This window comes from Pristiophorus japonicus, chromosome 5 (genome assembly GCF_044704955.1).
Source record: "Pristiophorus japonicus isolate sPriJap1 chromosome 5, sPriJap1.hap1, whole genome shotgun sequence".
Classification (NCBI taxonomy): domain Eukaryota; kingdom Metazoa; phylum Chordata; class Chondrichthyes; family Pristiophoridae; genus Pristiophorus; species Pristiophorus japonicus.
In genome coordinates this window covers 199949103-199973014 of record NC_091981.1, presented here as the reverse complement: position 1 = coordinate 199973014, position 23912 = coordinate 199949103, and the positions used below count along the sequence as shown (strand labels likewise).

Genomic DNA, 23912 nt, shown 5'->3' with positions numbered 1-23912 from the left:
CCCTGTGTGCAACCTCATCTGTGTTAGGAACACAATAATTACAAACTTACTAGCACTGACCAAAGTAATATTTACCTTTGACAGATCGTCTTTTATAGCTTTATAGTTCTGTGCTCATTACGTAATAGGTATTGCATAGGGAAAACATTTAAGCTGGCATGATATTTCTGAATGAGTTCCTGATCTTTTCTTTGGTTTCTGCTTCTTGAGTAGAATTGTATTTTATTACGCGCTCTCAACACTATGTTCCAATTTTCATAATTATTTTCTTTTCAATAGCCAGAAAATACAGACTTTAATTTCGCTTGATGCTCTGCCCTCTATCCTGCATCCTAGTTCTCCATTAAATAAACATAGAATTTAATGGCGTACTAGGAACCTTGGTGGAGGGCTGAGCATTAAGAGTGATATTATTCGGATGTCCAGTTCCTTGCTCTCCACAAACAGGCCGTCCTATTGAATAATGCTGGAGAATGCTAGGAAGGCGGTAATCAACAGTGACAGGCTGCAGGGCTTCAATAAATTCAAACGCCACTCGCAGTAAAGGCACTAAAGGATGAGGTCTGGCTAGCAAAGAGACATGGGCAGCTGGGGAGAGTGTTATGAGAGTGAGAAGGGTGGAGGAACAAAACATGGAAGATTGAGGCTGTGAACTGATACTTGGTGAAAATAAGATACAGTTGAAGCAAACATTTAATAGAATTCATTTGGACTTAACTAAATTTATAAGATCCTCTAAGAGTACTAGCTGTAGGCTATGACATTTCAAGCATGCAGGTATGAAAAAGAAAGCTTCATACATTTTATACACCACCCAAGCTCGATAAAATTTAAGTTCCACTGGGATTAGAGAAAAATTGTTATGACCAGAGGTTTGTAAAGTATATCAGATGAGATTGGCAATACTTGTGACACTTTTCTCATCTTTTACATGAAGTCCCAGAATTTGGACTTAAGCATGTTCAGATTTATTAGCGTGTTTTTACAATTATTATTGTCATTACACCTAATGTTAAGTCAGAAAGATACAAGCCAGTTTCATTTGCTACTTCTTATGTTCAGAAGAAAATCTTTGAAAACTTATTCTAATATGACTAAAAGCAACAATTAAATTCAAGTTTATGAAAGAAACTGGTAAACCTGATCCAGGCATAATGGCAAAAGCTCGAAACAGCGGGGCACATACGTTAAGAAGTGCAAAATAGAGAGGGATTGATCATGGTATTTAATCATGATTCTGCCTCTGACTCAAAATTGATTTCATCAAACCTGGATCACTCACCAGTTGTGACATACAGATCCAGCTCACCACTCCAAATGATTGGACTCTCCTGCCTTAGAATAATGTTGAAACAAACCCTAATGTTACAGTAATAAAGCTCCTGGATTTCTGGAGCAGTGTTATTACTGTAAGGTTGAGCCCATTTAACTAAATCTGAAATGATTAAACATTTGACTTCTGCTCCAATTCTATTGAATCATTATCTCTTGCATTTTTATTATTTTAACTCTACCTTTAATTCATTCCCAAATAAAATCCCCTCTTCTAGACATGTGATTAATAAGGTACAGGTTAAATATATTCCAACTAGATGTAAAGGAGGTCTGCAAAAGCTCCAACTCCATGTATAAATAGGGAGGTTAAAACAAAAATTAGGTTCAAAAAGGGGCTTATGATAAGGGGTTATACTACAGAATGACACTAAGAAATACCAATAATATAGAAGGGATGCAAAAAGGAAGATTAGGAAGAGAAGTCAATATAAAGGGAAAGCAGTAAGTAAAAGGATAATCAAAGAAGGGAAAGGATCAACTTGAGATGAAGGGACCACGTACTTGAGTGAGGAAATGCTTCTTTCTCTCAGTTTTTACTTTATGCAAGACAATATGAACACCTGAGGAGGATGTAGAAGAACAAATAATGGAGATAAATATTAAAAAAAGAAATTGTATCAAAAATGTTAATGGATCTAAATAATAAAAGTCATCATATGCAGATGGTATCAATTGTGTTGCGAACACAGATGAGACTGCACATGGAGGTTAAAGTAACAGTGACCTCAGTCTTTATTAAGACACGCCAGAGTGAGGAACAGGCCTTAGGGGCCAGCTTACATATAGTGCTCCCAAGGAATGCTGGGATCCCTTGGGACTTCAGGGGATGCGCTCCCTGGTGGCGGAACATGGGAGTGCATGCTTTCCAGATACACATCATCACTCCCCTCCCCAAAGTCAAAGTGAAAACTATTTACAAGGTGAGGCGGCCGGGAGCCTTTCTTTCCCTGGTAGACCGCCTCGGTACAAATGTTTGTTCTGGTGTGTTGGTTGTGCCCTCGCTGGGCTGGCGTGTTGTTGGTCCTGCAGGGCTGCTGGGTTAGCCTGGCCTTGCTGGGCTATTGGGCGTGATGGGTTCAATTTCCTGGTCCGGCGTGGTGTCGTTGATCCTTTGGGTGTGTGTTGTGGGCTCGAAAAAGGTGGTGTCTGCTGTGGGTTGTTCAGGGCAGTCTGTGAACTGCAGCCTCGTTTGGTCCAGGTGCTTTCTGCAAATTTGTCCATTGTCTAGTTTGACTACAAACACCCTATTCCCTTCTTTCGCTATCACCGTGCCCGGGATCCACTTGGGACCATGTCCATAGTTTAGCACATACACAGGGTCATTCAGATCAATTTCCCGTGACACAGTGACATGACCATCGTTTACATTTTGTTGCTGCCACCTGCTCTCTACCTGATCATGCAGGTAGGGGTGAACCAGCGAGAGTCTGGTTTTAAGTGTCCTTTTCATGAGTAGCTCAGCCGGAGGCACCGCTGTGAGCGAGTGGGGTCTCGTGCGGTAGCTGAGCAGTACTCGGGACAGGCGGGTTTGGAGTGAGCCTTCTGTGACTCATTTAAGGCTGTTTGATTGTTTGTACTGCCCGCTCTGCCTGCCCATTGGAGGCTGGTTTAAACGGGGCCGAGGTGACATGTTTGATCCCATTGCAAGTCATGAATTCTTTAAATTCGGCACTGGTGAAACATGGCCCGTTGTCACTGGCCAGTATGTCAGGCAGGCCGTGGGTGGCAAACACGGCCCTCAGGCTTTCAATGGTGGCGGTGGCGGTGCTTCCCGACATTATTTCACATTCAATCCATTTTGTAAAAGCATCCAGCATTACCAGGAACATTTTACCGAGAAACGGGCCCGCATAGTCGACATGAATCCTCGACCATGGTCTGGTGGGCCAGGACCACAAACTAAGTGGTGCCTCTCTGGGCGCGTTGCTCAACTGAGCACACGCGCTGCATTGCCATACATAGGACTCTAAGTCAGAGTCGATACCGGGCCACCACACGTGGGATCTGTCTATCGCTTTCATCATTACTATGCCCGGGTGTGTGCTGTGGAGATCCGAGATGAACGTCTCCCTGCCCTTTTTGGGTAGCACTACACGGTTACCCCACAACAGGCAGTCTGCCTAAACGGACAGCTCATCCTTTCGCCGCTGGAACGGCTTGATTAGCTCTTGCATTTCAACGGGGATGCTGGTCCAGCTCCCATGCAGTACACAGTTTTTTTTACCAGGGACAGCAGAGGATCTTGGCTGGTCCAAGTCCTAATCTGGCGGGCCGTAACAGGTGGTTTATCATTTTCAAACACTTCCATGACCATCAACAAGTCTGCGGGCTGCACCACCATCAACAAGTTTGTAGGCTACGCCATTTCCACCCCCGTGGTGGGCAATAATAGGCAACGGAGGGCATCTGCACAGTTCTCGGGGCCTGGCCTGTGGCGGATGGTATAGTTATACGCTGATAGCGCGACTGCCCACCTTTGTATGCGGGCTGAGGCATTAGTATTTATCCCCTTGTTTTCAGCAAACAGGGATATGAGGGGCTTGTGATCGGTTTCCAGCTCAAATTTGAGGCCAAACAGGTACTCATGCATTTTCTTTACCCCGAACACACATGCTAACGCCTCTCTCTCAATCATGCTGTTGGCCCTCTCGGCCTTAGACAAGCTCCTGGAAGCATAGGCGACAGGTTGCAACTTCCCCGCAACGTTAGCTTGTTGTAATATACACCCGACTCCGTATGACGACGCATCACATGCTAGCACAAGTCTTTTACACGAGTTATACAATACAAGCATCTTGTTGGAGCATAAAATGTTTCTGGCTTTTTCAAAAGCAATTAATTGTTTTTATCCCCATACCCAGTTCTCACCTTTACGCAATAACACATGTAGGGGCTCTAAGAGGGTGCTTAACACCGGTAGGAAGTTACCAAAATAGTTGAGGAGTCCCAGGAGCGACCGCAGCTCCGTGACGTTCTGTGGCCTGGGCGCGTTCCTGATGGCCTCTGTAGGCCGAATGCCGTCCGCCGCCATCTTTCTCTCCAAAAACTCCACTTCTGTTGCCATGAAAACGCATTTCGACCTCTTCAGCCACAGCCCTACGCGATCCAGTCGCTGGAGGACCTCCTCCAGGTTTTGTCGGTGCTCGGCGGTGTCCCGACCCGTGACGAATATATCGTCCTGATAAGACCACCGTGTGTGGTACCGACTTGAGTAGGCTCTCCATGTTTCTCTGGAAGATCGCTGCAGCCGACCGAATTCCAAACGGGCATCTGTTGTAGATCAGCAGTCCCTTGTGCGTGTTGATGCAGGTGAGGCCCTTCGAAGGCTCCTCCAGCTCCTGCGTCATGTCGGCCGAAGTCAGGTCGAGCTTGGTGAACATCTTGCCTCCTGCCAGCGTCGCAAATAGGTTGTCTGCTTTAGGTAGCGGGTATTGATCCCGTCGCGAGAAACGATTAATAGTCACTTTATAATCGCCGCAAATCCTGATCGTGCCATCACTTTTGAGTACTGGAACAATTGGGCTGGCCCACTCGCTGAATTCCACTGGGGAGATGATGCCCTCGCATTGCAGCCTGTCCAGCTCGATTTTCACTCTCTCTCTCATCATGTGTGGTACCGCTCGCGCCTTGTGGTGAATGGGTCATGTCTCTGGGACCAAGTGGATTCGCACCTCATCCCGGAAAAATTTCTAATGCCTGGCTCAAAAAGGGAAGGAAATTTGTTAAGAACCTGGGTACATGAGGCCTCATCGACATGTGATAGCGCTCGGATGTCATCCGAGTTTCAGCGGATTTTGCCCAGCCAGCTCCTTCCAAGCAGTGTGGGGCCATCGCCCGGGACAATCCAGAGTGGCAGTTCGTGCACCATGCCCTAGTAGGTGACCTTGACCACGCTGCTGCCCAGGACAGTGATAAGTTCTTTGGTGTAGGTTCTCAGTTTCGTGTGGATGGGGCTCAGGGCTGGTCTGAGTGCCTTGTTGCACCACAGTCTCTCAAACATCTTTTTACTCATGATGGATTGGCTAGCGCCAGTGTCCAGTTCCATGGCTATGGGTAAGCCATTCAATTTTACATTTAACATTATAGATGGACATTTCGGTGTGCACCCCGTGTACTTCAGTATCTGCCTCCTCTCTCTGAGACTCGAAAGTGCTTTGATCCACCTTCCTCTGCCACATGGTGGTTAGCAGGTTTTGCAGAGCTTGCAGCTCGTCTGCAAGCTCGTTGGTGATGCTCCATTGTTCCACAGCTCTTGCAAACATACCCTTTGAAGCGGCATGAATAGGCTGAATGGAAGCCTCCACAACGCCAACAAGGTGTGACTTGTCTTGCATTCATCCTTTGTTGGGGACTCCGAGTCATCTGAGTCACCTAAGGCCTGCTGGCACTTGCAGACTCGTGGGTTCTGCCCTGTACATTTCTGCACACAAACACAGTTCCAGTTAATTTATGAACATTGCTAGCAATTGTGTGCTGAGAGATTTGTTTGGTGTCATCACTGATGGACATAAACGCCTGTGCTATCGCAATGGCCTTACTGAGGGTCGGTGTCTCTACAGTCAAAGGTTTTCGTAGGATGGTCTCGTGACCAATGCCCAGTACAAAAAAAGTCTCTGAGCATCTGCTCCAGGTAGCCATCAAACTCACATTGTTCTGCAAGTCGCCTTAGCTCAGCAACGTAGCTCGCCACTTCCTGATCTTCAGATCGCTGGCACGTGTAGAACCGATACCTCGCCATCAGCAAGCTCTCCCTTGGGTTAAGATGCTCCCGAACTAGTGTACACAGCTCCTCATACGACTTATCTGTGGGTTTCACCGGAGCCAGAAGATTCTTCATGAGGCTGTAGGTCGGTGCCCCACAGACCGTGAGGAGGACCGCGTTCCTTTTTGCAGCGCTTCCTTCTCCGTCCAGCTCGTTGGCTACAAATACTGGTCTAGCCGTTCGACATAGGCTTCCCAGTCCTCAACCTCCGAGAACTTCTCCAGGATGCCTACAGTTTGCTGCATCTTTGAGTTGGATTCGTATACTCGTCGCCAGTTATTATGTTCCAAACACAGATGAGACTGCACACAGGGAGGTTAAAGTAACAGTGACCTCAGACTTTATTAAGACACTCCAGAGTGAGGAACAGGTCTTATGGGCCGGCTTATATACAGTGTTCCCAAGGGATGCTGGGATCCCTTGGGACTTCAGGGGATGCGCTCCCTGATGGCGGAACATGGGAGTGCATGCTTTACAGATACATAACAGTATACTTCCGAGAAAACTGCAAGACATTGTGAGAGATAGCAGAGGTATTAACTATAATTTTCCAAATATCTTTAGAAACTGAAATTGTGCCAAACAATTGGACAGTGGGTGAAAAGAGCCATAGGCTTCTCAACTGTTCCTGATAGTTGCATCCTCTCAATTCTGGTAACATCCTTGCAATTCTTTTCCGGGTTTTTACCAAGCACTTCAATATCCTTCTTGTAGTTAAAAAAAAAGATTTCTCATTCTAACTTAACCCCAGTGCATTGTCAATATAAAACCAGCAAATTTCAGGCTGCAATGGCAATGGCTCTCACTCTCATTTACATATATTTTAATAAGCTAGGCAGAAGGGCCAAATTATGTTTAGAAATTTGGGGGATTGTTTTGGGGTAGAAAAATCAGTGGAAATGGCTTCTGCCCAGGAAATGTACTTGTCCTGATTTGATATTAAAAACAAGAATGGCATGGTATTTCAGGTCTCTTTTCTCTGTCCTATAGATGTTAGTAATTAGTATATCTAGCTCACAGATATAAAACGATGAGAGCATTTACCTTCTCTAACTGACAACAAATCAGAGGTGAGGTAATTAGCTTACTTCAAAAATTGGTCATTAGCATCAACAATCTTTCTTTCTGTCTGTCTCTCTGCCTAACATGCTTTCTGAAATTTCTGAAACACAAAACAGGTGTGATCATTTATCTCTGTGTGCCTCTCACACAGCTTCTTTAAAAGCAATGAATTTTAGCTAAACATTTATTTCTAAACATTTAAAAATATGTTCTGTAAGTTTCTTTCAAATAATTTTGATAAATAATCCACAGAAATTGCTCGAGGCTAAAGAATCCAGCAACATGTCTGAGTGAACAGTACTAATGCATCCTGGGAAATTAGATGGCACAATCCAAATTCTGCCCACAGCATCACAGCTCTGGACAAGAATATCAAGTCCAAGTTTTTGGGAGAGGCTGAGGTTTCAAGTTAAATTTTTATGGCATTAAAATACACAAAAGATAACTCAATGGATACATTTAACAATGTTATTATGAAATATATATTTTTAGAATGTTGTTTAAACCCTTATTTTTGACATTAGAAATTTCAATTACTGAAAGAAAAATAGATCGAAGATTTTTAGAAAGCTTTTCAAGTTGTTTGTGGGGAAAACGTAATGCCGTACCTCCTGGTGGCCAGATTATGCAATTGCAGATTGATCAGTTTACAAAGGTAGTTTCTATGATAAATATGGACATAGGAAGTGAGATTTTATAGAGAAGAAGTGCATGCAGACGCAAGATTTATAATACAACAAATAAATAAATACAGATGAATCAGCTTTGTCCGGTTACTATTTCCTCAATCAGTAGTCTGATGCTTACAAACAAGCAGTTAAATTATTTTATTTTATCTTTTGAACAGAAGGAGGCTATATCACTTTCTGATGTTAATGCTACATTACCTATTTTACTTATAGCTGTAGATTTCATTGGGCAACATTTAGTCTACAATGTGTTTATGTACAAGAGAGCTTGGACACTTGTTTTACTCAGGCTGATCCCAGCTTCCATCAAAACCTAGGTGCTGACATGTGTGATGAATCCGTCATTTGGTTTTAAATTATCTAGGTGTAAAGGACTGAAAGTATTAAACTCAAGAAAAGCACTTCTATCATCCATGCCAAATGTCTCTAGGTAACCTTACAATTGGGCAACAACTGTGCACCCATGGCTCAAAGTATTAATATTAATCAAACAAAACAGTTTTGTTGTGTTTAGTTATGATTCTGAGCTGGAATAATATAAACCAGTTTAAATTTATTTCTAATGGCTTATCTGTGCTTAACACAAGTAAAATAGCTACCTCTGGTGTACAATACTGTCAGATAGGATCAACACATGGAATAGAACAAATTACAGTCCCCATGGACAGAATGTACTTTTATTACAAATTATACATTACCTTCGGTGTCCTTGAAATAGAAAGGCCAACATGCAAAGACCATATTTTGCGCTTTCTCCTTAATTATTTAATAACATTTTGTTTTTTGTTGAGTGCTACCACTCAAGAGGCAAGCTGCAACACATTACACTATAGAAATGCAAGGGCAAGGAGCATCTCCCACCGTATTCTGCAGTCAGTAAGGTTTCTTCTGGACTAGAGTGCCTCTGCATTGGTCTCCAGGCTGATCAAAAAGATCACCTCCCGTTGAGGTGATAGTGTAAAGCGGGCAAGTTGAATCAGCTGCCATTTATACATCTTTCGATTTTAATTTCCACTGAAGGCTTATTTGTGTTTTTGTCAATCCAAAAGCAGGTTTCAGTTCTGCAGCCAGCAGACCAAGAGTTCTATTTGTGCTGACCTGAAGGACTTTTTCATGCTCCACAGTATAAGAACTGAGTTTATATTTTCAAGTCTCTGTTACAAAGAAAGCAAGTGGCATTATTTTATATATCAAGGACAGTATAGAAATCTGTTTATTATTCATTCATCTGCCTTAAGTAAATAAAACTAATTGTTGATTCAGAGCCTAAATCTCAGTCTGGTATAAACAATTTCCAAAGATGGCAGAATCATGCACTGGCATGAGATACATTCCAGTAGCCAGTGCAGAGAATAAGGATCTCACTGTAATTTATTAGATATTAGGCAGGAAAGGCGCACTCCAGATCATGGGAGATGCAAAATCCAGTTATGAGAGCTGACACTGAAGAAATATATAGTATAAGAAAACAAAAATGCGGCAGTTACATTGTGAATGCAAGTTCTCAGATATTTCTAATCAGTATTACTTGATACCACTCTGGACTCCTGCTGTCCTCCGACCTCCCGTTGTCCTCTGACCTCTGGACTCCCAGTGTCCTTCGACCTCCTGCTGTCCTCCGACTTCTGGACTCCTGCTGTCCTCCGACCTGTTCTGAGTCCCGATCCTGCCGCTGGGAATGACCTCGCACGAACAGACACTAACCAATCCGCTACCTGGGATGCCGTGATGTCCGGTTTGTCGCCTGCTTTGCCTTCATCGCATGTTGGCTCGCAGTTGCTGGCTCCAGCTGACACCACGCTGGATCCTGCGGCTCTCCTCCTTTGTAGCTCCTGCTCCGTTCCTGCTCCACTGCTGTTTACACCCAGGTCAGCACCTGCTGAGGTCAGAGGACAGCAGAAGGCCGGAGGACAGTGGGAGGTCAAAGGACAGCGGGAGTCCAGAGGTCGGAGGACAGTGGGAGGTTGGAGGATAGCGGAAGCCCAGAGGTCAGCGGGAGGCCCGGAGATTGGAGAACAACGGGAGATCTCCTGATCAGCGATGCCCGGAGGTTGGAAGCGGCAAGCCGTGGGGTCGTGGGCCAGGAGCGGTGCAGCTGACAGTAGAAGTATGCGGTGTGTATGAACTAGGCCCATACAACGGAGCCTGGTCTCCAGTCATCTTGGATCCCCTTGCCACTGGACCAAGATTGTTGAGCCCGTGTGGTACCTGGTGTGCAACGGCCACCCCACATTAAAATAATTCACGCACAGGCATCTTCCACACTTTAAGATGAAGTTCAGGACCTGGAATGTCAGGACCCTCATGGACAATCCTAACAGCAACAGACTGGAATGCCGCACCGCTATCGTTGCCCGGGAACTCAGGCGCTTCGACATAGACATCGCCGCCCTAAGCGAGACGCGGCGGGTAGGGGAAGGCCAGCTCAAAGAACAAGGTGGTGGCTACACCTTCTTCTGGAAAGGCAAATTAAAAGCAGAGCGCCACTTCCACGGGGTTGGCTTCGCCGTAAAAAACGACCTAGAGGGCCGTCTCAGAGATTCTCCCTGCAGGATAAATGAACGCGTCATGACTCTCCGGCTCACCCTAGCCCGGAACCAGTGCACTACGGTCTTCAGCACATACGCCCCAACACTAGAAGCTACAGACGCGATCAAAGAGGAATTCTACTCCAGCCTCGAACAGTCCCTGTCCCGAGTTCCAACAAGCGACAAGCTGATCCTCCTTGGCGACCTCAACGCCAGAGTTGGAAAGGACACTGACCGCTGGAGAGGTGTGATCAGCAGAGAGGGGGTAAGGAAATCCAACTCCGATGGTACCCAGCTCCTGACCAAATGCCTAGAACATGGCCTCGTCATAACCAATACCCAGTTCCGTCAGAAGGACAAACATAAAGCTTCCTGGCAACATCCTTGCTCCAAGCATTGGCATCTGCTGGATTACGTCATCGTCTGAGCGAGGGACCGCAAAGACGTGTGCATCATCTGTGCCATGACAGGAGCCAAGGTCTGCTGGATGGACCACCGCCGAATTCGCTCTGTCATCACCATCAACATTACCCCAAAACAATGAAGGCAACAGAAACAATACCGCAGGAAACTCAAAGATCCTGCTAAGAAAGCCCTATTCTGCCAATGCCTCGCTACCAACCTGACCCAGTGACCCAGAGTATACACAGCACCTGGTCAACCCTCAAGGTTTCTATAATCAGCGCCTGTGAAGAGACGCTCGGTCACTCGACCAGGAAACACCAAGACTGGTTCGACAAGAACGACCAGGAGACCCAGGAGTTAATATGCCGCAAGCGCAAGGCATTGTTGGACTGGAATCAGCAACACAACTTGAGGGCAAGAAAGCAGCTCTACAGACGTCTGAAGGCCAAGGTCCAACAGAAAACCCGTGGCCTAAAGAACAGACGGTGGGAGGAGAAAGCTCAAGAAATCCAGCAGCTAGCCGACAACCACGACGTGCGAGGATTCTTCAGCGCAATCAAGACGACCTACGGCCCAAGCACCCAAGGCCATACCCCACTGCTGGCCAAGAACGGAGAGGTGTTCATCAAGGACAGAGAGACAGTCAGTGCTCGCTGGAAGGAGCACTTCGAGGATTTCCTCAACCGAGATTCTGTCTTCAACGTGAGGGTCCTCGACTCCATTCCACAGCATCCCACCCCCGACCATCTCAGCAGAACCCCTGCCCAGCACGACAACTGAAGAACAAGTCATCAGGAGCAGATGGAATCTCCGCCGAAGCACTAAAACAAGGCAGAGAAGCACTACTGGCACGGAGATCCATGACCTCATCTCTCTTATCTGGAAGGAGTAGATCGTGACAGGATGTCTCAGAGATGCTGCAATCATGACTATCTTCAAGAAAGGTGACAAGTCCGACTGTGGTAGCTACAGCGGAATCTCCCTGCTGTCGACCACCAGGAAAGTCATCGCAAGAATCCTCCTCAATCGCCTTCTCCCTGTGGCTGAAGAGCTCCTCCCAGAGTCGCAATGCGGATTCCACCCACTAAGGGGGACAATGGACATGATCTTCACCACGCAGCAGATACAAGAGAAATGCAGGAAACAGCACTAACTCCTGTACGTGGCGTTCTTTGACCTCACAAAAGCCTTTGACACTGTCAACCATGAGGGATTATGGGGCATCCGCCTCAGATTCGGCTGCCCTGAAAAGTTTGTCACCATCCTCCGCCTGCTCCACGATGACATGCAAGCCGTGATCTTGACCAACGGATCCATCACAGACCCCTTTCCATGTTCGGACCGGGGTCAAGCAAGGCTGTGTCATCGCACCAAAGCTCTTCTCGATCTTCCTTGCTGCAATGCTCCATCTCACCCTCAGCAAGCTCCCCGTTGGAGTGGAGCTAAATTACAGGATAAATGGGAATTTGTTCAACCTCCACCGCCTCCAGGCCAGATCCAAGGTCATCCCATCCTCCGTCATTGAATTACAGTACGCAGACGACGCTTGCATCTACGCACATTTGGAGGCCAAACTCCAAGCCATTGTCAACACCTTCACCGAGGCATACGAGAGCATGGGCCTCACACTAAACATCCGTAAGACAAAGGTCCTTTACCAACCTGCCACTGCCACCCAGTTATCAAAATCCACGACAAGGCCTTGGACAATGTGGACCATTTTCCATACCTCGGGAGCCTACTGTCAACAAGGGCAGACATCGACGATGAGGCCCAACACCACCTTCAGTGTGCCAGTGAAGCTTTCATCGCCTGAGGAAGAGAGTGTTTGAAGATCAGAACCTCAAACCCGGCACCAAGCTCATGGTCTACAGAGCAGTGATGATACCCTCCTATATGGCTCAGAAACATGGACTATGTACAGCAGGCACCTCGATACACTGGAGAAGTACCACCAACGCTGCCTCTGCAAGATCCTGCAAATCATTGGCAGGATAGGCACACCAATGTCAGTGTCCTCGGTCAGGCCAACATCCCCAGCATCGAAGCACTGACCAGGCTCGATCAGCTCTGCTGGACGTGCCACATCGTCCACATGCCTGACGCGAGACTCCCAAAACAAGTGCTCTACTCGGAGCTCCGACACGACAAGCGAGCCCCAGGTGGGCAGAGGAAATGCTTCAAGGACACCCTCAAAGCCCCACTGAAAAAATGTAACATCCTCACTGACACCTGGGAATCCCTGGCCAAGACCACCCAAAGTGGAGGATAGGCATTCGGGAAGGCGCTGAACACCTCGAGTCTCTTCACCGAGAGCAAGCTGAAGCTAAGCGTCGACAACGGAAGGAGTGCGCGACAATCCCACCCATTCATTCCTTCAACCACAGTCTGCCCCACCTGTAACAGAGATTGTAGGTCCCGTATTGGACTCCTCAGTCATCTGAGAACTCATTTTTAATGTGGAAGCAAGTTATCCTCGACTCTGAAGGACTGCCTATGATGATGACTTGATACCAATATTAACAGGAATCGTGATTTATTTTCTTTGTAGGAAGTTACATTATTTCAGACTGATGGAATGAAAGCCCTATGTTAACCGACTTTCTATATTCTCAAGCTAGCCCCTTTTGGGTATGGATTCACAACCTTTATTTGGCAAAATTTCCAATTTTACTCAGATAAGCCATGGTTGGAATGGGGAAGGCGAAAACTTAATAGATGTAATAGAAGTCTGGTCTAAGGTTGGCGGTTAAGACACATTGGGGAGAAACTGGTTTCGTGCTGGAAACCAACACATAATGGACAGTGCACTTAGACAGTGACACAAAGGTCACTGCCAATTAAGATTTACGCCTCAGCTACATACAACCAGTGAGCTGCAAACGCAAATCAAGCCCAGAAATTCGCTGGGCTCCAGCCATTTTAAAATTCATTTCGGGATGTGGGCATCGCTGACAAGACTAGCATTTACTGGCCATCCCTAATTTCTCTGCAAAGATGGTGATGGGCCTTCTTCTTGAACCACAGTGCTTGATGCAACTGGGTCATTTCAGAGGGCAGTTGAGTCAACCACGTAGGTGTGGGTATGGGACTGGAGTCACATATAAAACAGACCAGGTAAGGGCAGCCGGTTTCCATCCATAAAGAGCAGTAATGAACCAGGGCAGTTTTTTTTATTTCAATCTGACAGCTTCACGGTCACTTTTACTGATACCAGCTTTTAAAAACTGAATTCAAATTCTCAAACTGTCTTGGTAGGATTTGCACTCACGTTATTTGGATTATTACTCCAGGCTCTGTATTATTAGACCAGTAACATAACCAGTGCAGCACCGTATCCATATTTGCAGGTACGTCCTTGTGGGGGGGGGGGGGGGGGGGGGAGTGAATGAAAGGGGGAAGGCGAGTCCAAGTTAGCAACGGCCCGCAATATTGTTCTGGAACCAGAAGACTTTTTGTTGGCCGTGTCTGGTGGTCCCTTTAAGGATTGTGGGATAGGCCGCTATAGACTCAGAAAAACCGAGCGGGACAAGTGATCACACTCCAATCATTTTATGTTGAATTTGGCAATGGGATCCTAAAGTAGGCATTAGGACCCTGATTAGTACATTGCAGGGGCCGCCACCTGCTTTAGACAGATTCTCTGGACTCTTGGATGTCACGGCCATCTAATTGGCAGCTAACACACTTCCAGGGGAGATCGACTGTGAGAGATCGCGCCCAAAATTGACCCCCCAAATCTAATTTGTCACTCAAAAAATTTAGGTAACATGGACCAATTTCTCCGCATTATTTGGAATAGGATAGGTTGAGCTTTACCCTGCCTCTGGTCGTTAAGTGCCTGAGCCGAATATTAACTGGGATAGAATCAGTGTAAAAGGTATAGAGGGTGCAGAATTCTTAAATTACATTCAGGAGAACTTTGTTAGCCAGTATGTACTAAGCACAAGAGAGAGGGCAGTTCTGTACTTAGTTTTAGGGAATGAAGCTGGGCAGGTGGAAGGGATATCAGTGGGAGAGAATTTGGTGGTAGTGATCATAATTCAGTTAGATTTCACACAGTTATGGAAAAGGACATAGATAGACCAGGAGTAAGTTCTCAATTGGGGAAAGGCCAATTTTACTTAGCTGAGATGTGATTTAGCAATAGTGGACTGGAAACAGCTTCTTGAAGGTAAATCAGTGTCAGAGCAGTGGAAAGCATTCACGGAGGATATAGTGAAGGTTCAGAGCAAATATGTTCCCACTAAGAAAAAGGGTGGGACTTCCAAATCTAGAGCCCCCTGGGTGTCAAGGGCCATACAAGGTAGGATAAGGAAAAAAAGGAAGCTTGTGTCAGATACTGAGAACTCAATAGTGAAGACTAGAGGAGTATAGAAATTGCAGGATTGAAATTAAAAAGGAAATTAGAAAAGCAAAGAGAGGACATGAAAAAATATTGGCAAGGAAAATCAAGGAAAACCCAAAAATGTTTTATAAATATATAAAGAGCAAGAGGAAACTAAAGAAAGAGGAGGGCCTATTAGAGACCAAAAAGGTAACCTGTGTGTGGAGGCAGAAGACATGGGTATGCTTCTTAATGAATATTTTGTGTCTGTCTTCACAAAATAGAGGGACAATGCAGACATTGTAGTTAAAGAGGAGTGTGAAATACTTGATGAGGTAAACATAGTGAGAGGGGAAATATTAAGGGGTTTAGCATCTTTGGGCTCAAAATTGGCCCACCCCTTTTTTCGGTGCACTCACTGGAGATGCGCCGACTTTCTGCGTGGAAAAGTGCTCCAAAAAAAAAAAAAATCGGTCCCCACTTTGGACGCTGTCCGGCCTCTCCCGGGTCTTCGCACAGCGTGGCCTGTCGGGTCGGGGGCGGAGCCAGCGTCCCACGCTGAAAACAGTGCTGGGACGTCTGCACACGTGCGTTGGAGTGTGCGCGCATGCGCAGTAACTCCTGCCCCCAGCCTCTCGGTGTCATTGCTGCAGTGTGGGACCCGATCATCATCATCATCATCAGACCAGCTGCTGGTGTGTCCCGCCCCTATCTCAGGCCGAGTGGCCTACCACACAGGCCGGCCCACTGCCTTCCCGGGCTGAAGATGCGCGTGTGCGTGCTGCAGCGTGGGAATTCGGCATAATTGATGCTAGTTAGAGGTAGGTCTGCCCTGAGGGACAGAAGCACGAGAAATGTTCTTGGTGCAGGAGAAAATGCCTCGTTTGGACCGGGCATCGCAATCGTGCCATTTGGGGAAAGAGCAAGTTTGATTCGGAAAAGATTGACTTTGCCGATTGTATTTTTTGTTGTTGTTGGGAATACCATATGCCCAATTATTTGGAATATATCCATTTGAGTCTGTCAAATTGCTTTGAAAAGTGGGATGATGATCATACGGGCTGCTGGTGTGTCCGCCCCTATCCCAGGCCGAGTGGCCTACCGCACAGATCAGCCTGCTGCCTTCCCGGGCTGAAGATGAAGGTAGGGTAGGACTGACTTACTTCTATTTTTTATTTGGATATTTTGAAAAATTTATGTAAATATGTTTTGTCTTTTGTGAATAGTGATGACCATTTGTCAAGCCTATTTATCTGGTGCTATTGTGAAAGAACAACATAAATGATGGAGGAACTCAGAGAATATCTTATTTATTGAAGTAGACTTAATTTTGATAATATGGGCTCAATTTTGGCCCAGTATAATCATTGCAAACAAATAGTTGTTTAAATTAGTTGTGAGATTAGGGCAATTTTAATTCAACTATCTTTTATTTCTTTTATTTTTGTAGTTGAAGCTTCCATGAATGCTTCTGTTGTATAGTAAATTAACTTTGCGAAGTTTGTCATATGATGTCCTGTATAGCTGTTTGATCCTATTCTCATTCTTTAGTCAAGTCATTAAGTTCTGCTGGCCTCCGATGTACCTACCTGTGCTGATTTCTTAACTCTCTGCAAGGGTTTTCACAAGTGACCACATATGCTGGCCTAAGTTAGTTTGGAGTAACTATTAGCTGGCCAAAGTGGCCTAAATGGCCAAAACGGGAGTAGGTGACTGGTAACGCCACCTTTTGAAAAAAAAAACTAAACTAAAAATATCCTAACTAACTCACTTACACTGACGCAAATTGAATGTGCAAAATGTGGATTTTTAAGATACTCCAGAAAAATCAAGTTGCTCCAAAAAAAACGGAGCAACTCCTGGCCCATTTTGAGCCCGAAGAATACTTTTCACCAGGCCTGGATGAAAAGTATTCCAGGCTGTTAAGAGAAACAAGGGAGAAAATAGCGGCAGCTCTGACCATCATTTTTCAATCCTCTCTGGCGACAGTTGTGGTGCCAGTGGACTGGAGGACTGCTAACATTGTACCATTGTTTAAAAGGGGAGAAAGGGATAGACCGAGTAATTACAGGCCAGTCAACCTAACCTCAGCGATGAGCAAATTATTGGAAAAAATTCTGACAGTATTAATCATCATTTAGAAAGGCACAGATTAATCAACGGCAGTCAGCATGAATTTATTTAGGCAGTGTTGTGTCTGACTAACTTGCCTGAATTTTTTGAGGTGGTAACAAGGAGGGTTGATGAGGGTAGTGCGTTTGATGTAGTGTACATGGATTTTAGCAAGGCTTTTGATATGGTCCCACATGGCAGATTGGTCAGCAAAGTAAAAGCCCATCGGAACCAAGGGAAAATGGTAAGTTGGATCGGCTGGGGTTGTTTTCTTTGGAACTGAGGAGGCTGAGGGGAGACTTGACTGAGGTTTATAAAATTATGAGGGGCCTAGAGTGGATAGAAAGGACCCATTTCCCTTAGCAGAGGGGTCAATAACCAGGGCATAGATTTAAAGGAATTGGTAGAAGAATTAGTGGGGATTTGAGGAGAATTTTTTTCACCCAGAACTCACTGCTTGAAAGGGTGGTAGAGGCATAAATCCTCATCGCATTTAAAAAGTACTTGGATATGCACTTGAATTGCCATAACCTACAGGACTATGGACCAAGAGCTGGAAAGTGGGATAAGGCTGGATATCTCTTTTTCGTCCGGCACGGACACAATGGGCCAAAGGGCCTCCTTCTGTGCTGTAAATTTCTATGATTCTATGATACCGATAGGAAGTCGCCAGAATGTAAGCAATGTGCTCTTGTCTCCAGTACCAACATCCCACACCTTGAAGAATGCAAAAAGCTATCAGAAAAAAATATAAATTTTATAAAGAAAATATTTTATGCAATATACACAATTTCCTGGGGTGGTGCTGCGAGGAAGTAAACTGGCAATTATATAATGTAATATGGAGCAACTAATGTTATTCTCATCTCCACTGTCATAAGGACACAAGAAATAGGAGCTGGAGAAGGCGATTTGGCCCATCAAGCAGCTCCGCCTTCATCAAGATCATGGCTGATCTTCTACCTCAACTCCACCTTCCCGTACTATTCCCATATCCCTCAATTCCCCCAAATTTATCGACCTCTGTCTTGAATATACTCAACGACTGAGCATCCACAGCCCCTTGGGGCAAAGAATTCCAAAGATTCACCACCCTCGGAGTGAAGAAATATCTCATCTCAGTTATAAATGGCCGACCCCTTATTCTGAGACTGTGATCTCGTATTCTAGATTCCACAGCCAGGGGAAACATTTTCCCAGCACTAATCCTGTCAAGCCCCTTAAGAATTTTATATGTTTCAATTAGATCACCTCTCATTCTTCTAAACTATAAGGAATATCGGCCTAGTCTACTCAATCTCTCCTCACGGGGCAATCCCTTCATCCCAGGAACCAGTCTAGTGAACCTTCGTTGTACTCCCTTCTAAGGCAAATACGTCTTTCCTTTGGTAAGTAGACCAGAACTGTACACAGTACCCCAGGTGTGGCCTCACCAATGCCCTGTATAATTGTAGTAAGACTTCTTTACTCTTATACTCTAATCCCTTTGTAACAGAAGCAAACAAACCATTTTTTCTTTTCGAATTGCTTGCTGTACCTACATGTTAACGTTCAGTGATTCATGTACAAGGACACGCAGGTCCCTTTGAGTGCAAACATTTCCCAGTCTTTCACCATTCAAAAAATATTCTGCTTTTTTGTTTTTCTGACCAAAGTGGATAACTTCACACTTCCCCACATTGTGTTCCATTTGCCTTGATCTTGCCCACTCAGTCAACCTGTCTACATCTCTCTGCAGCCTCTTTGCGTCCTCCTCACAGCTAACCTTCCCATCTACCTTCCCTGTCACTACCAGCAGTAGCCCTCCAATGCCTGGCCCAAGCAGCCAGTATTCATTGTCCTATTTTTCATTCAAAACTACTTTGTTTGGTGCAAAATTGTTTATACATTTAACTATATAGTTATCAAATATTCTTCTGACACTCATTGTCTAGGCTCACATATGAGGACTAACTGCTTGGGCCAGGCATTCAAGAGCTGCTGCGGAAGCTTATCGCAGCAAGGAGCCACCACCTTCAGGAGAGAAAGAAAGCAAAAGGGAGAATGGGATGTGGGGCAGAAATCATTCTCTAAAAAAAAATCAACTGAAAATAAAATGTAGAATCTGTAGATTATTAAAAAAAACAACACAGCTAGGAATATATTCACAACAAGCATTCAATCAAAGGGCCCTGCGAGTGTTCATAAATCACTCAAGTTCTATTCTTGCAGTTTATGATGTTTTCAGAATTGCCTGAATGAATTACTGTCTTGTACTTCAGTGTTAGCCATTATTATTCTATAACGAATGAACAAATATACTAGGATATTAGTATTTTATGGGTCTTAAACAACAACTTTAAATAACCATTGTTCAAGGCTTCTATAATAATTTGGGAAAGATACCAAAAACTCAATATCTGCCTTTTCAGTGTGTCTTATTAGACACTTACTTTACTTTCTCCAATGAATACAGTTTTGCAGTTTTCACCACATTTAAACCCACAACAGAATATTTTTTTAAATTCATTTCTGGGATGTGGGCAAGGCCAGCATTTATTGCCCATCCCTAATTGCCCTTGAGAAGATGGTGGTGACCCCCTTCCTGAACCGCTGCAGTCCGTGTGGTGAAGGTACTCCCACAGTGCTATTAGGGAGGGAGTTCCAGGATGTTGACCCAGCGACGGTGAAGGAATGCCGATATATTTCCAAGTCAGGATGGTGTGTAACTTAGAGGGGATTTTGCAGGTGATGGTGCTTCCATACGCCTGCTGCCCTTGTCCTTCTAGGCGGTAGAGGTCGTGGGTTTTGGAGGTGCTGTCGAAGAGACCTTGGCGAGTTGCTGCAGTGCATCTTTTAGATGGTACACAATATAGCCACGTGAAATTAATGTTTAAGGTGCTGGATCGGGTGCCAATCAAGCAGGCTGCTTTGTTCTGGATGGTGCTGAGCTTCTGGAGTGTTGTTGGAGCTGCACTCATCCAGGCAATTCCATCACACTCCTGTCTTGTGCTTTGTAGATGGTGGAAAGGCTTTGGGGAATCAGGTGGTGAGACACCTGGTTTTAATTGGGTTAAGGCTCAAATTGTATTGAATTAATTGGCTATATTACTATTAGCTGAGAATCACATGTTTTCAAGTTAGTCTAACATCCTGCAGTCAATGATTATCCTAGAGAGAGTTGGGCAAACTATTGTAGACACTGGGGTTGAATTATGATACTACAACACGTGTTGGGACAAAGGATTTTACATAAACTGCCACTAAACAGTGGGTACTTTTAAGCTTTAAATTTGAAAATTTTGATTAAACAATGTGTTATGTATGTAAACTTGACTAGTGTGTAAGACTTGCCACCAGGGGGCGCACCTGTGGGAGACCCGAGGATCACCTGCACACCCTGGGCAAGCAGGTATAAAAGGCAGTCTACCATGCTGCTTCCTCACTCTGGAGTTACATTAAAGAGACCAAGGTCACAACAGTTTGAGCTTACAGTATACAGTTTTGTGGAGTTATTCTGAACATAACAATTGGCAATGAGTAACAGATCACGAACTTTCACGCAGTTATGGCTGCCGTTGATATTCATAGAAACATAGAAACATAGAAAATAGGTGCAGGAGCAGGCCATTCAGCCCTTCTAGCCTGCACCGCCATTCAACGAGTTCATGGCTGAACATGAAACTTCAGTACCCACTTCCTGCTTTCACGCCATACCCCTTGATCCCCCGAGTAGTAAGGACTTCATCTAACTCCCTTTTGAATATATTTAGTGAATTGGCCTCAACTACTTCCTGTGGTAGAGAATTCCACAGGTTCACCACTCTCTGGGTGAAGAAGTTTCTCCTTATCTCGGTCCTAAATGGCTTACCCCTTATCCTTAGACTGTGACCCCTGGTTCTGGACTTCCCCAACATTGGGAACATTCTTCCTGCATCCAACCTGTCCAAACCCGTCAGAATTTTAAACGTTTCTATGAGGTCCCCTCTCACTCTTCTGAACTCCAGTGAATACAAGCCCAGTTGATTCAGTCTTTCTTGATAGGTCAGTCCCACCATCCCGGGAATCAGTCTGGTGAATCTTCGCTGCACTCCCTCAACAGCAAGTATGTCCTTCCTCAAGTTAGGAGACCAAAACTGTACACAATACTCCAGGTGTGGCCTCACCAAGGCCCTGTACAACTGTAGCAACACCTCCCTGCCCCTGTACTCAAATCCCCTCGCTATGAAGGCCAACATGCCATTTGCTTTCTTAACCGCCTGCTGTACCTGCATGCCAACCTTCAATGACTGATGTACCATGACACCCAGGTCTCGTTGCACCTTCCCTTTTCCTAATCTGTCACCATTCAGATAATAGTCTGTCTCTCTGTTTTTACCACCAAAGTGGATAACCTCACATTTATCCACATTATACTTCATCTGCCACGCATTTGCCCACTCACCTAACCTATCCAAGTCACTCTGTAGCCTCATAGCATCCTCCTCGCAGCTCACACTGCCACCCAACTTAGTGTCATCCGCAAATTTGGAGATACTACATTTAATCCCCTCGTCTAAATCATTAATGTACAATGTAAACAGCTGGGGCCCCTGCACAGAACCCTGCGGTACCCCACTAGTCACTGCCTGCCATTCCGAAAAGTACCCATTTACTCCTACTCTTTGCTTCCTGTCTGACAACCAGTTCTCAATCCACGTCAGCACACTACCCCCAATCCCATGTGCTTTAACTTTGCACATTAATCTCCTGTGTGGGACCTTGTCGAAAGCCTTCTGAAAGTCCAAATATACCACATCAACTGGTACTCCTTTGTCCACTTTATTGGAAACATCCTCAAAAAATTCCAGAAGATTTGTCAAGCATGATCTCCCTTTTACAAATCCATGCTGACTTGGACCTATCATGTCACCATTTTCCAAATGCGCTGCTATGACATCCTTAATAATTGATTCCATCATTTTACCCACTACTGAGGTCAGGCTGACCGGTCTATAATTCCCTGCTTTCTCTCTCCCTCCTTCTTTAAAAAGTGGGGTTACATTGGCTACCCTCCACTCGATAGGAACTGATCCAGAGTCAATGGAATGTTGGAAAATGACTGTCAATGCATCCGCTATTTCCAAGGCCACCTCCTTAAGTACTCTGGGATGCAGTCCATCAGGCCCTGGGGATTTATCGGCCTTCAATCCCATCAATTTCCCTAACACAATTTCCCGACTAATAAAGATTTCCCTCAGTTCCTCCTCCTTAATAGACCCTCTGACCACTTTTATATCCGGAAGGTTGTTTGTGTCCTCCTTAGTGAATACTGAACCAAAGTACTTGTTCAATTGGTCTGCCATTTCTTTGTTCCCCGTTATGACTTCCCCTGATTCTGACTGCAGGGGACCTACGTATGTCTTTACTCACCTTTTTCTCTTTACATACCTATAGAAACTTTTGCAATCCGCCTTAATGTTCCCTGCAAGCTTCTTCTCGTACTCCATTTTCCCTACCCTAATCAAACCCTTTGTCCTCCTCTGCTGAGTTCTAAATTTCTCCCAGTCCCCAGGTTCGCTGCTATTTCTGGCCAATTTGTATGCCACTTCCTTGGCTTTAATACTATCCCTGATTTCCCTAGATAGCCACGGTTGAGCCACCTTCCCTTTTTTATTTTTACGCCAGACAGGAATGTACAATTGTTGTAATTCATCCATGCGTTCTCTAAATGTCTGCCATTGCCCATCCACAGTCAACCCCTTAAGTATCATTAGCCAATCTATCCTAGCCAATTCATGCCTCATACCTTCAAAGTTACCCTTCTTTAAGTTCTGGACCATGGTCTCTGAATTAACTGTTTCATTCTCCATCCTAATGCAGAATTCCACAATATTATGGTCACTCTTCCCCAAGGGGCCTCGCACAATGAGATTGCTAATTAATCCTCTCTCATTACACAACACCCAGTCTAAGATGGCCTCCCCCCTAGTTGGTTCCTCGACATATTGGTCTAGAAAACCATCCCTTATGCATTCCAGGAAATCCTCCTCCACCGTATTGCTTCCAGTTTGGCTAGCCCAATCTATGTGCATATTAAAGTCACCCATTATAACTGCTGCACCTTTATTGCATGCACTCCTAATTTCCTGTTTGATGCCCTCCCCAACATCACTACTACTGTTTGGAGGTCTGTACACAACTCCCACTAACGATTTTTGCCCTTTAGTGTTCTGCAGCTCTACCCATATAGATTCCACATCATCCAAGCTAATGTCTTTCCTAACTATTGCATTAATCTCCTCTTTAACCAGCAATGCTACCCCACCTCCTTTTCCTTTTATTCTATCCTTCCTGAATGTTGAATACCCCTGGATGTTGAGTTCCCAGCCCTGATCATCCTGGAGCCACGTCTCCGTAATCCCAATCACATCATATTTGTTAACATCTATTTGCACAATTAATTCATCCACCTTATTGCGGATACTCCTTGCATTAAGACACAAAGCCTTCAGGCTTGCTTTTTTAACACCCTTTGTCCTTTTAGAATTTTGCTGTACAGTGGCCCTTTTTGTTCTTTGCCTTGGGTTTCTCTGCCCTCCACTTTTCCTCATCTCCTTTCTGTCTTTTGCTTTTGCCTCCTTTTTGTCTCCCTCTGTCTCCCTGTATAGGTTCCCATCCCCCTGCAATATTAGTTTAACTCCTCCCCAACAGCACTAGCAAACACTCCCCCT

The 23912-nt window shown here is 45.1% G+C and overlaps 1 protein-coding gene across 2 annotated transcripts in view; it reads right to left on the bottom strand.

The window, feature by feature from the left end:
* tpk1 (thiamin pyrophosphokinase 1) overlaps positions 1 to 23912 on the bottom strand; it is a 691620-nt gene that overhangs the window by 119843 nt on the left and 547865 nt on the right. Inside the window, exon 9 of one of the 2 annotated variants that reach the window (XM_070881210.1) lies at positions 7186 to 7259. The exons of the other annotated variant lie outside the window; for it this stretch is intronic. Coding sequence (XP_070737311.1) covers positions 7207 to 7259 — 53 coding nt within the window. The 3' untranslated portion in view covers positions 7186 to 7206. The remainder of the gene's footprint in view (positions 1 to 7185; positions 7260 to 23912) is intronic. 2 annotated transcript variants of the gene reach the window in all.